The sequence below is a fragment of the Ylistrum balloti genome, unplaced genomic scaffold (assembly GCF_031769215.1).
Source record: "Ylistrum balloti isolate Yb309-2 unplaced genomic scaffold, AGI_CSIRO_Ybal_v1 Utg370882, whole genome shotgun sequence".
Classification (NCBI taxonomy): domain Eukaryota; kingdom Metazoa; phylum Mollusca; class Bivalvia; order Pectinida; family Pectinidae; genus Ylistrum; species Ylistrum balloti.
The window spans coordinates 297,986-312,307 of NW_026782502.1; the positions used below are offsets into that span (position 1 = coordinate 297,986).

Genomic DNA, 14,322 nt, shown 5'->3' on the forward strand with positions numbered 1-14,322 from the left:
TCAAAAAAATTAACCAAATAGATCAGAATCCATGTGTTGAATGACTGATTAAGGAATCAGTATACTCCTGTATTCATGTATATATATCACGAAAACAAAAATAGTTCTTTAATTTTTGTGGTACCGCGCATGTTGGAAGTCATTATAGGATATACAAATTACAAATAATTATTTCCAAAGCCCTGACAGGTGCTCAGAACATTTCAGTTATGTGCAAATCTACTTACATACAAATGATCACCGATCTCATGCATGGGTAACCTTCTAGATGTCATAATTATAATGAGGCCTGTGTAGACGTAAATATAATATTACTTTACCTTTTCAGAGTCATCTTGCTGTGGTTAAATTAATCTAATGATCTCCTTTTAAATATTTTTATACAACCCCCCCAAAAAAAACCTTTTTATATACTGACCGCTTCGGTTTTCCCAATATGCTCTTTTGTTACATGCTCTTCATTACGCAGCAACGGCAAACCGAAAGTACCAATCAAAATAATATACGTTTAGTTGTGGATATGTAATCTCTTTATCAGTTCGCCAAAAGAAGTAGTGCATAGTTGAATACAAAGTTTAATCATTCAAAACGTATAATCAAATTATTAAACTACATTTTTCTTAAATACGATATTTTATCAAATGATTGAGTCAAGATATTTGGCTTTTATTTGCGTTTATTTAAGACTGCCATGGTTAATTACAATGCGGATTAATATATTACTTCATTTACTGTGTTGCAGGTAGTTAGACGACCGAGCACTCGTTTTGTGATCATTCAACTGCTGGGGTCTTGAAGTTTTCAGGAACGATTAGGTGAGACATTCTTAATTCAAATCAAAGTTTCTATATGCTTATTTCTGACCAATGTCCGTACATGACACGATTTTGGTGATTCTCGTTAAAGACATTTTTTAAACTACGTGTTATGAGGTTTACTGCAATAAAACAAACTATTTATAGAAATGAGGAAATTCCCAGATTACGCCTTTTTCGCATGTTTTGTGATTGCAATGCTTAATCGTTCAATATTTAATTTGAGACAAATTTCAGAAGAGACAAAGAAAACGAAAGTAAGTTGCATTATGCTTCTTAGAAATGCATTCGGAAAATTATTGAGTCTGGTATAGAGGACTCAAGCACGTCCTGAACCGGAAATAAACTTATCTTATCTTAAAGGTATTTGGTAAATTGTTCCGAAGGAATAGACTTGCATAAGTCCGGATTTCCTTATTTCGTTAACATGACACTATACCCGAAATGGGAGGGGTGGGATTCATTTGGGGAAATAGAGCATATTCCTTAAAATCCTTCTTCTCCATAAGAAGTTTGGTCAGAAATATCCTTTGGTGAAGGGGAACAAGGTTTGTGAAAGAATTGGTTCTCAGCTCCCAAGGGACTTAGGGACAGGGCCGAAAAGGGGAAATTTCGCAAGTTCTTTAAAATCTTACTTCACCTATCAGAATAAACAGGTATTGCCCAGATTTTGTCTGAATTAAAATTTGTGGGTGAAGCGGACTTAATTCTGTATAAATAGTCCATCCCTGCTCCCTAGTGCTGGAGGGGTGGGCTCAATTGGTGAAATGTAAGTTCTTCAAAGGCCTTCTCCTATACAAGGATATTGTCCAAGTTTGGTCTGAAGCAATTTTTATCAATAATGAATCTGACCACTGATTGATAACAAGGGCTGGATCCAAAAGGGACATTATATCTGAAATTGTCTGACATATTTGAAATTATTTATTAAATGGCTGGTTACTAAATAAGCCAGGTGATGATGTAGGCCCATTAGGCCTCTTGTTTGGAATGTTTTTGATGGTTCTGGAGTTTGACAGTAAATCATCTTTTTTTGGGTGTTTTTAGATGATTTACGGTTTGGGGGTAAGTCATCATGTTTTCTGGTGTTTTAAGGTAATCTTTACATATCCATTGTACACTAACAGTTCAGTGCAGTGCATTATTTCATTTCGTACAACAGTAAAAATATTCCTCTTTTTTTCATACCTCACGGCTTTACAATATGAAGACATTGATTAACATGCACATACAACATATTGATTTAGGGTAGTTTTTGCAATTTCAGCTGCTAATCAGGACACTAGTATGGGCGGAATGGAGGATCAGCAAAGTTATCCTACAGATCGATATGTGTATTCTTTCGGTGATGACACATCTGATACAGATACAGATGTGAGCAAATCCACACGTCGACGACGAAAGTTGGAGGATCCTGAAGCAGAACTGAAACGAAGGAGGGAGAAATTGAATGTAGATATTGCCACAGAAGTTGGCATCGACATTGCTGGGAGAAACCCACTGAATGTGGCCATCATTGGAGTGCCTGGAGTTGGGAAGAGTTCGACCATAAATACTCTCATATCGGCAATGAACGATGACAAATATCGTGAATATGCGATGACTGGAAACTTTGGGGGCCAGGCACTACAAATGACTTATCTCACAAAAAGGTTTGTAAATCATTAAAGTGTTTCACAGTTTTAAACATTTGAAGAAATTTTATTAAATATAGATTGGAGTCAATTGATTTAATGTCTTCAAGGGATTGGTATAGCTGTTGACATGGATTTGTGAACAAAACATTATAGTAAATATTATTGTATTCATATGGAATATATTGTAGCTGTAAATGATCTAGCTGACAACAATCATTGACACCGTAGGAATGATATTTATGATCGATTAAATACAAATTCATGATAATTTCTAGATCAGAATTAACAGAATTCATTTTCTTTGAAAAAAAATGATCAGTTTTAAAGATCAGCACAATTTTTTATCCCTATCTCAAGTTAAAATGCAGATTGATTAACTACCTACATAAAAAAGAAGAATTTCTTAACTGTTTAGGAATATATGAAAAGCAATGAATTTCAGGACACAGAGTTTCAGCCCACCTGTCCATCGGATGGTGGGCTATTCAAGTCATCCCTGGTCCTGGGTCCATCTGTAACCAGTTTTTGTTATCGTTAGTACTTGAGAAAAGCAATATCTTTGTGAGTTGGTTCCTTGTTTGATTTCGGACAGATCAGAAAAACAAATTCACTGACCGGCAACCATCTTGGATTTGACAGTTAAAGATTATAATTGCTTTGCCTTCAAAGGACTGTTAAAAACTTTGTATGAAAGGAAAAGATTAAACATTTAAAGAACAAATAAAGATCAAACAGTGGTAGATGCCATGATCCATCTTGGTTCTCTTGTTTGAGAATTGAAACCTATAGCTTGCACCTTCAGAACCAACCTTATCCCCTTGTCATTGCCCTTATGTTACCATTGCCAACAGTCCTAAAGATATCAATATGAACTTAAAATTAAGAATGGGGCAGTTGAGAATCTTTCAGATACACATATTTTGAGAATATACTTAAAGTTAAGCACATTCTCAAAGTTAAGAACTGAGAATGGTTTAAAAATCTTCGAGATACTCTTTTTTGAGAATATGCTGAAAGATAAGCATATTCTCAATATTAAGCACTGAGGACAGATTTAAGAAGTTTCGAGATCCTTGGGCCTGGTTGTATGTAGATAGCAGACTTAAAATGTTTGTATCCTCAAAACAATCACATGGCTGATCATATGTTATTGAATTTATATTTTAAATTCAACTGTTTTACTTGTTTTATAATGAAAAATCACAATATGAATGAATTTTGTGGTTGCAGCTTTCCAAAGAAGGCTTACAGACAGCCGGCCCATTACAATGCATGCTACCCGACGTTTATCGATATTGCTGGATTTGACAATGAAAAAAATGATTTGACTGAAGAGTTACTGAGAATTGTATTTTATGGCCGTCTACCTGTCGAAGATAGCTTGAAGGTATAAATCACATTTAATAGAGAGATCTAACACATATACAGAGTTTATTTTAATGGAAGAAGTTAGATTACATAAATAGTGGATATAATCTGAGTCATGTCTTACTAAACACTGAATGGTTGTCATATTATATCTGGGTGACTTATAGATAAAAAAATCATAAGAGGAATTTCTTGTTTATTTGTTGTCCAGACAATGAAATCATCTGACATCTATTCAATAGTAACATTTTTGATGCAATTTCAAAACTGTCTCCATTTTCTCAAGTAATAATTTTTTCTTTAGGTCACCTGAGACATTAGTATGCATCATCTCCATTATTCAAGGTTTTCATACTTTTGAATATTGATTGATTTTACAAAAATGTCATGTACTTGAGTTATACTCTGAACAATATGCCATAATTCATATGAAAATGTGGCATTTACAATACACATATCCAAATGTAGAGAGAATGATATGAGTTAGGCCAAGTTATACCGGCTGTATCAGACAGGGTATTATCTTCTTGGTGTAACAGGCAGCGCAAGAGGAATACCACAAGACTGGTATGAAGGGACTGAGAGAGAAATACTCCCAGAATCTGGAGCTACTAAAGGTTGACAGAATTATTGTTGTGGCTTCAGCCCGAGAGAACATTCCAGAAAAACTCATCAGTTGTGTCATGAACGCTGCCAATCCAGCTGGATCTAAAGCAGGAAAAGGAAAAATGAGTAAGTTACCACAGAGAAGTTTGTCTCAGATAAGGATGAGTTAACACAGAGAGGTTTGTCTCGGATAAGGATGAGTTAACACAGAGAGGTTTGTCTCGGATAAGGATGAGTTAACACAGAGAAGTTTGTCTCAGATAAGGATGAGTTACCACAGAGAAGCTTGTCTCGGATAAGGATAAGTTACCACAGAGATGTTTGTCTCAGACAAGGATGAGTTACCACAGAGCAGTTTGTCTCAGATAAGGATGAGTTAATACAGAAATGTTTGTCTCAGATAAGGATAAGTTACCACAGAGAATTTTGTCTCAGCTAAGGATGAGTTAATACAGAGAAGTTTGTCTCGGATGAGGATGAGTTAACACAGAGAAGTTTGTCTCAGATAAGGATGAGTTACCACAGAGTAGTTTGTCTCAGATAAGGATGAGTTAACACAGAGAAGTTTGTCTCAGATAAGAATGAGTTACCACAGAGTAGTTTGTCTCAGATAAGCATGAGTTAACACAGAGAAGTTTGTCTCAGATAAGAATGAGTTACCACAGAGTAGTTTGTCTCAGATAAGGATGAGTTAACACAGAGAGATTTGTCTCAGATAAGGATGAGTTACCACAGAGAAGTTTGTCTCAGATAAGGATGAGTTACCACAGAGAGGTTTGTCTCAGATAAGGATGAGTTAATACAGAGAAGTTTGTCTCAGATAAGGATGAGTTAATACAGAGAAGTTTGTCTCGGATAAGGATGAGTTAATACAGAGAAGTTTGTCTCGGATAAGGATGAGTTAATACAGAGATGTTTGTCTCAGATAAGGATGAGTTACCACAAAGAATTTTGTCTCAGATAAGGATGAGATACCACAGAGAGGTTTGTCTCGGATAAGGATGAGTTACCACAGAGAGGTTTGTCTCAGATAAGGATGAGTTACCACAGAGAAGTTTGTCTCAGATAAGGATGAGTTAATACAGAGAAGTTTGTCTCGGATAAGGATGAGTTAATACAGAGATGTTTGTCTCAGATAAGGATGAGTTACCACAAAGAGGTTTGTCTCAGATAAGGATGAGATACCACAGAGAAGTTTGTCTCAGATAAGGATGAGTTAACACAAAGAAGTTTGTCTCAGATAAGGATAAGTTACCACAGAGAAGTTTGTCTCAGATAAGGATGAGTTAACACAGAGATGAGTTAACACAGAGAAGTTTGTCTCAGATAAGGATGAGTTACCACAGAGAAGTTTGTCTCAGATAAGGATGAGTTACCACAGAGAAGTTTGTCTCAGATAAGGATGAGTTACCACAGAGAAGTTTGTCTCAGATAAGGATGAGTTACCACAGAGAAGTTTGTCTCAGATAAGGATGAGTTACCACAGAGAGGTTTGTCTCGGATAAGGATGAGTTAACACAAAGAAGTTTGTCTCAGATAAGGATGAGTTACCACAGAGAAGTTTTTCTCGGATAAGGATGAGTTAATACAGAGAAGTTTGTCTCAGATAAGGATGAGTTACCACAGAGTAGTTTGTCTCAGATAAGTATGAGTTACCACAGAGAGATTTGTCTCAGATAAGGATGAGTTACCACAGAGAGGTTTGTCTCAGATAATGATGAGTTAATACAGAGAAGTTTGTCTCAGATAAGAATGAGTTACCACAGAGAAGTTTGTCTCAGATAAGGATGAGTTACCACAGAGAAGTTTGTCTCAGATAAGGATGAGTTACCACAGAGAGGTTTGTCTCAGATAATGATGAGTTAATACAGAGAAGTTTGTTTCAGATAAGGATGAGTTACCACAGAGAAGTTTGTCTCAGATAAGGATGAGTTACCACAGAGAAGTTTGTCTCAGATAAGGATGAGTTAATACAGAGAAGTTTGTCTCAGATAAGGATGAGTTACCACAGAGTAGTTTGTCTCAGATAAGTATGAGTTACCACAGAGAGATTTGTCTCAGATAAGGATGAGTTACCACAGAGAGGTTTGTCTCAGATAATGATGAGTTAATACAGAGAAGTTTGTCTCAGATAAGAATGAGTTACCACAGAGAAGTTTGTCTCAGATAAGGATGAGTTAACACAGAGAAGTTTGTCTCAGATAAGGATGAGTTACCACAGAGAGGTTTGTCTCAGATAATGATGAGTTAATACAGAGAAGTTTGTTTCAGATAAGGATGAGTTACCACAGAGAAGTTTGTCTCAGATAAGGATGAGTTACCACAGAGAAGTTTGTCTCAGATAAGGATGAGTTAACACAGAGAAGTTTGTCTCGGATAAGGATGAGTTAACACAGAGAGGTTTGTCTCAGATAAGGATGAGTTACCACAGAGAAGTTTGTCTCGGATAAGGATAAGTTACCACAGAGAAGTTTGTCTCAGATAAGGATGAGTTACCACAGAGTAGTTTGTCTCAGATAAGTATGAGTTACCACAGAGAGATTTGTCTCAGATAAGGATGAGTTACCACAGAGAAGTTTGTCTCAGCTAAGAATGAGTTACCACAGAGAGGTTTGTCTCGGATAAGGATGAGTTACCACAGAGAGGTTTGTCTCAGCTAAGAATGAGTTACCACAGAGTAGTTTGTCTCAGCTAAGAATGAGTTACCACAGAGTAGTTTGTCTCAGCTAAGAATGAGTTACCACAGAGAAGTTTGTCTCAGATAATGATGAGTTACCACAGAGAAGTTTGTTTCAGATAAGGATGAGTTACCACAGAGAGATTTACCACAGAGAGGTTTGTCTCAGATAAGGATGAGTTACCACAGAGAAGTTTGTCTCAGATAAGGATGAGTTAACACAGAGAAGTTTGTCTCAGATAAGGATGAGTTAATACAGAGAAGTTTGTCTCAGATAAGGATGAGTTAACACAGAGAAGTTTGTCTCAGATAAGTATGAGTTACCACAGAGAGGTTTGTCTCAGATAAGGATGAGTTAATACAGAGAAGTTTGTCTCAGATAAGGATGAGTTACCACAGAGAGATTTGTCTCAGATAATGATGAGTTACCACAGAGAGGTTTGTCTCGGATAAGGATGAGTTAATACAGAGAAGTTTTTCTCGGATAAGGTTCAGTTACCACAGAGAGATTTGTCTCGGATAAGGATGAGTTTACACAGAGAAGTTTGTCTCAGATAAGGATGAGTTACCACGGAGAGATTTGTCTCGGATAAGGATGAGTTTACACAGAGAGGTTTGTCTCAGATAATGATGAGTTAACACAGAGAAGTTTGTCTCAGATAAGGATGAGTTAACACAGAGAGGTTTGTCTCAGATAAGGATAAGTTACCACAGAGAAGTTTGTCTCAGATAAGGATGAGTTAATACAGAGAAGTTTGTCTCAGATAAGGATGAGTTAATACAGAGAAGTTTGTCTCAGATAAGGATGAGTTCACACAGAATGATAGAGGTTTGTCTCAGATAATGATGAGTTAACACAGAGAAGTTTGTCTCGGATAAGGATGAGTTAACACAGAGAGGTTTGTCTCAGATAAGGATGAGTTACCACAGAGAAGTTTGTCTCGGATAAGGATAAGTTACCACAGAGAGGTTTGTCTCAGAAGTTGATAAGTTACCACAGAATTATAGAGGTTTGTCTCAGATGTGGATAAGTTACCACAGAATTATAGAGGTTTGTCTCTGATGTGGATAAGTTACCACAGAATTATAGAGGTTTGTCTCTGATGTTAATAAGTTACCACAGAATTATAGAGGTTTGTCTCTGATGTGGATAAGTTACCACAGAATTATAGAGGTTTGTCTCTGATGTGGATAAGTTACCACAGAATTATAGAGGTTTGTCTCTGATGTTAATAAGTTACCACAGAATTATAGAGGTTTGTCTCTGATGTGGATAAGTTACCACAGAATTATAGAGGTTTGTCTCTGATGTGGATAAGTTACCACAGAATTATAGAGGTTTGTCTCTGATGTGGCTTAGATGTCAAAGAATCATAGGGGTTTGTCAGTGGTAAGGATTCAGTTATATACTACATTTATATAGTTGTTCTAATTCACACAGCATTTTGCATTTGTCTAGTCTGGGGCTACTTCCTTTTCTCTATTAATTTATATTAATGTATATTTACATAACAGATATATTTTTTAAGATTTTCACAGAAGTAAATTACATCATAGAGGAAGGTGTTAATAACAAGTGATATTTAAGGGCCTTGTTTCTTTTACCATTGACATATAAAAAAAATAATATCAGTTTTGATTTTTCTATACGATAAAAAAAACTCTAGTGAAAACAATACTTTGCTGTATCTAATGTGAAATTCTTAAATCACAGCCATTCCAGTCTTTGGAATTCTGACAAAAATTGATGGTGTCAATCTGGAGTCTACAGAGTTCAAGGACAAGGAGAAGCATTTCTTAGAATGTTTGGGATTACTAGGTGCTAAACAGCGTTACGCTCGACTGATTAACTACTGCAGTGATGTTGATGAAGCGGATGAACGCCTAGAGAAGTTTCTGCCAAGAATTGATGTTCCTGCTTTGAAATTCCTGCGACAAGTATGACAGAAATTATTGCATTTTTAGTCTCAATTTTGGCTTCAAAATTCTGCGCATTTTCAATGAGTGTTTTGAGTATTAATAATTTGTTTCATTTACACAACCATTAAAATCAAAAAGACTATTTTTCCAAGTCAATTTGAAGTCAGTTTTAGCACACCAACCTCTTTTGCTAATTAGTTTTACAAAAATACAAACTTTCGTTAGCACTTGATTTCATGGAATGATCTTGCCAACAAAATCCACTGAAATTCATTTCAGTTTTTATCTATCTTTTTGAACACATCGGTATGCATTTGTCATTGCTAAACATTGAATAAGATAATCAAATTTGCAGCAGATTTGCACAATGTTATTTGATAAAGATAAACAATACATACAATGATTATCAAATCAATCAAACTTTGACATTGCAGTCATATGTAGCAGAACAGATTTGTTTTCCATGTTTTTATATCTGCATGAGACCTTGCATACATTTCTTCTGCTACCAAATGGCAAGCAATTAGTTTTTAACCTTCAGCTGCCTGAGAATGAAAATCTCAAACCAGACCAAGCATGTCCACTGAGCAGTTATGAACTGCTTCTTTACTCAATTCTTGGTATCATGGATACATACTATCGTAAAACACACTCCATCACCATTTAAAAATGGCTGTAGCCCATAGAACCCAGTTTAGACGTTATTCCTTCATGTAACTGTTGGAGACTTTTCATTATTTCAAAAATATATCAATGAAATCGTAAAATAGAGAAATTAATTGGCATGAATGCAAACATAATTGGATGTATGGTATCATCTAAATGAATACACTATCATTTTCCTGTAAATAGGCACTCTTCTGAAATGGCCATCAGAGCCTCTTTAGCTTATACTGACGTATCCATCTCTAGTGTATTCATATCTTTGATGCAGGTTCTAGACCCTGTGTATGAGGTACAGGTTGGACATGAGGTTTTCACCGACACGTTTCCAGAGAAGCAAGCATCAGTGGTGCCAGAGACCATTCCTGAACCACCTAAAGTAGGAGCTGTAGTTGTGCCACGTCCACCAGTGGGACCAAACACCTCACCTGTTACCTTATTGGTCACCTATGCCATCAAAGGAATTATCATAGCACTCTTTGTCTATTTCTGCCTTGCTCCTTCCATCTCGAACCAGGATTTGCTTAGCATCTGTACAAGCTATGACAGTCACACCTCCCATTTCCCACATGGATTTCAGAACGCTCGTCTGACTGATATTTGTGACAGAAAAATGGACATTGTCGGGAAATCTTTCATGGGACCACTCATGTTTTTTGTTGTTCTTATTGTTATGTTGGATTTTTTGATGCCCCAAATGATCGAAAATTTTATCAAAAAAATTCCCAAGCCAAAAAATGACTGAGATATTTGACATGTGGCGAACATAAAAAAAAAATAGAAATTGAAATTTAGAAAAGTATGTGTTAAATGTCTTGAGGTTCATTATTAGTGCTATGTATATTGTTTTAAAGAAAACAAATCTATCCATTGAAATGATTTGTTTGTTTGCTGGGTTGCCTTGACGACAACCAAAGTCATTTGGAATTCATCTTGAAGTAGAACCTCAATAATATAGAGGTAACCCACCACATATTATCTTAACAGACTCTTAGAAAATATCTGTTGCTAACCATATGCTTGACAGACATACCAACAAAAATTTCAAGTTCAGACACAGAGTGAATGATTTACATGTACTACAAATATATATAATAGGTGTATAATATAAGCCTTCATTTGCTTAATTTTCCAACTGTAGTATTAGGATTGGAATTTTTTTTATATTCATTTATATACATTCTTTAATATATTCATTTTGATATAAAAATTTTGTAGATTCTGCGTAATTAGATTGAGTTTTCTCACAATACATTTTTCGTAGAAATTGTTGCGATGTTTGAATATATAACTTGCATTTCATATGCATAGTATTTACCACAGATTAAAGAAATATGAATCAAGTATTAGAAATTATCATTTTGTTTAATGTTTCATGCTGTTTACATTTGTGTGTTGTTCTGTATATTGTTTATATTTTCAATGAAATGTTATTGACATCTAACAAAAGGTTTTATGTATTATTATGTCCAATGAGAATTAAAAATTATGTTTAATATGTGTAATATGATATATATAATTTGTAGGACATTAGAATGAGTGTACAGTGTACATGCTGGCAATGGTGGGAATTAAGATACTATCAAAATTTAAATCTATTAAGGTACTAGAAGAGCAAGATGTTATTAACTTAGTAGAAATAGAGAGTAAGAAAAGGGATTTGGAAGAAATTAGGATTACGAAAAATTAGGGGCAGCATAGTAAGATCTAGAGCTAAATGGGAAGAGGAAGGAGAGAAACCAACCAGTCATTTTTTCAGTCTTGAAAACAGAAATTTTACATCAAAAATTATTCGGAAACTACAACTTGATGATGGTAGTATAATTACAAAGCAAGAGATATTTTAGATGAAATTAAATTATTTCATGAAAAACTTTATGATTCTGATGACAATATGGTAGATGTAACTTTTGATACTTTCATTTTCATTAGTTTTGTGGTAACTCTTAATCCAAGAATCCAAGAAATGAAAATATGTCATTTTAGGTATTAGATATCTTTAAATGAAATTACTTTGTAGTATTTTCAAAACATTTGTATAATGTGTGAAAAAGGAAGTTTTTTTTTTAAAGTCATCATATCTTGATGAATCGATTGACTGGGAAAGTATTGATGACCTATTTTCACATACTTAAAATCATTATGTCTACTAACTGTGGGAAATTTAAATCTGACAATTCACATTAAAGATGGGTGTGATTAATATTGATATGATCCTAATTATTTATGATGTTGTAAAAACTTGTGTACTTTCACCAGGCTTGACCATGTTAAAATGTTAAAATTTTTTCGGGTTCACTCTGTATAACTGCTATTGTGTAATTAGATTATCATTGGATCATAATGAAACAGCAGGGTCAAGTATATATCTTTTAAAGATAACAGTGCTAAACTTACTGCATGTATAGTTAAATAATCCCATGCTTGGTAATAAGCCCACCCGTATCAATTTGCTGTTCTGGAAAATTGAATTGTTCTGTTATAAGCCCACCCCCTTACTTTGAGTAAATGATACTATTTTGGCTGTCTGGATAATGCGATACCTATGTGTTGCATTGGAATGAATTCAAAACCGATTCTAATTTATTGCCAATCTCAAGTCTGAGTTTGAGTGAGAATTTTTTTTTTCATTTATTTTTTTTTTAATCCAGGGTTACATACTATTGAGATTTACAATTTTGTTGTGCATGAAAGACATATCAAGATTAGAATATATTATGTACACAAATCACATAAAAATTCAGTGTCAAACTATTGCAATGAGAAAAAACCTGCAAGTTTTCTTTTTTGTAACGGCAACACTGCAAGAATTTCTAATATTTTTATTCATTTCAATTCATAAAACAGTATCAATACACAAACATTGAAAACAGCAAGTTCTAGCTGGGTGAATACAAGACCTTTTGGAAACTAATGGTCTTCATGTAATTCTTAATTTGATAGCTCTGTAGTACTGTAGTAACATTTGACATAATTCACTTGAAATATGGCCATGTGAATTGTTTTAATCCATACCTACTTTCCTAAACAAAACCGAAAACAAATATATTACAATCATACTTTTGTGTATTATGAGTACCAACACATTCCTAAGATCATGATTACAATAATGAAACAGTCACTATTGAAATGGATATATGATGTGATGCTTACCTGTATTGCATTTATATTTCTATGAATGCCATGACTACTGGTAGAAGTATATATTTCCTTTGTGTATGAAGAGTAGACCTACAATTTTAAATGAACTTGATACACAGAACAGTGTATTGATGGTTTTTTTTTCTTTGCACTAGGATATTTTTCCTTTTCTGTAGGGTATTTATGAGCATGATCATGTGAAATTATGACGTGTGAATATTATAAAAAAGACTATAGCTACTGTCACTAACAAAAAATTGCAGTTAAAATGTATGTTAATCAATACATATTGTTACTATGAACATAGAATATACTATAAATCGTCATTTTTTGGTTTGACTGATAAAACAACCCACTTTATTTAAAACTTCACAATGCGTGCGATATTTGGGTTAAAATTTCATTGTTTAAGATTTTGGACCAGAGAAAATAACTAGAGTTAAAGTACTTTTTATATTCCAATTCCTGGTTTTATATGTATATAATTTGTCCAAGTGCATTGTTGTGGATGAGAAGCTTTAAAGGTGTAGTGTGATGATATAATAATATGGGTGAAATTTTGCTTCTTATTAAAAACATTCACTAACAGTTTCAGTGTTTTTTTTCTTCAATTAATTTTAAGATCCTGTTGTCCATAGGACGTGCGAGCTTATCCCAGGGAACATCTCAATTGTCAGACTGCATGTCAACATTTTCTTCTTATCATCGTCATCATTACAAACCTCCGCACATATTTTGACAGTCCCAAGCAGTCTGTGATAATGAATCTTTGAAAAACATGGAGCCCATGGGAAATTTAGGTTGTAAACTACAAAGTAGATTCTGGTCAAATCTGAAGGGAACCACTTTTGTATTGATAGTTGGTCTGGGTTCCAAGGGGCAGAGTCCTATTAGGAAAATCCAGCACACCTAGGGAGAATTGAGCATATTATTTGAAAGTCTTATTCAATAGGAATCACGGACACTGTCTTAATTCTGTATATTTTGGGGGAATTCAGAGACTCGATTTTGTTTTCATATGAGGCTGAATTTATTGAAGAGCTTAGGAGAGCAGATCACAAAGAGCTTTCACAATTATTTAATCTCACTTTATGTTATATTTTTGAACTCTTGTCTTTAAATAAAAAGAAATTTACTGACCATATCTATTGTGTACGCACACCAGAATTGGAAGTCAAAGATATGACAGACTCGTCTACATCAGCAGCTTTTGTCAATCTTCTACAATGACACCAATTTGGGTAGCTCTCCACTGTATGAGAATGTGAGGATTTCAATTTCCCTATTGTGAATTGTCCATTTCTGGATAGCAACAATCCTTCATTCTCAATCTATGGTGTTTACATGTCTTAGTTATTTTGATATCCATTGGCCTTTCCCCATTATTACGATTTTAGTACAAGTTTTGGCAGACAAACCTGTAACACAGGGTTTCCAAAGAGGTAGTTTGATGAAAATTATGGGGAAGTTGTACAGTCGGCAGAGTGATTTAATT

At 34.6% G+C, this 14,322-nt stretch overlaps 1 protein-coding gene across 1 annotated transcript; it reads left to right on the forward strand.

Moving 5' to 3' along the window:
- Positions 1-727: 727 nt before the first annotated feature.
- Positions 728-10,994, forward strand: LOC132559251 (uncharacterized). The gene is made up of 6 exons (XM_060223870.1): positions 728-815; positions 2,083-2,467; positions 3,683-3,839; positions 4,360-4,552; positions 8,818-9,041; positions 9,958-10,994. Exons 2-6 carry the CDS (start codon positions 2,103-2,105, stop codon positions 10,429-10,431), a joined length of 1,413 nt encoding a protein of 470 aa, XP_060079853.1. The 5' UTR covers positions 728-815; positions 2,083-2,102; the 3' UTR covers positions 10,432-10,994.
- Positions 10,995-14,322: the final 3,328 nt, after the last annotated feature.

Excerpts from the sequence above, each read along its gene's own strand:
- LOC132559251 (XM_060223870.1), top strand. The coding sequence starts at position 2,103 with ATGGGCGGAATGGAGGATCAGCAAAGTTATCCTACAGATCGATATGTG. Across the intron at positions 3,840-4,359 it reads CTGTCGAAGATAGCTTGAAG|GCAGCGCAAGAGGAATACCA; the intron begins GTATAAATCACA and ends TTGGTGTAACAG. Across the intron at positions 4,553-8,817 it reads AGCAGGAAAAGGAAAAATGA|CCATTCCAGTCTTTGGAATT; the intron begins GTAAGTTACCAC and ends CTTAAATCACAG.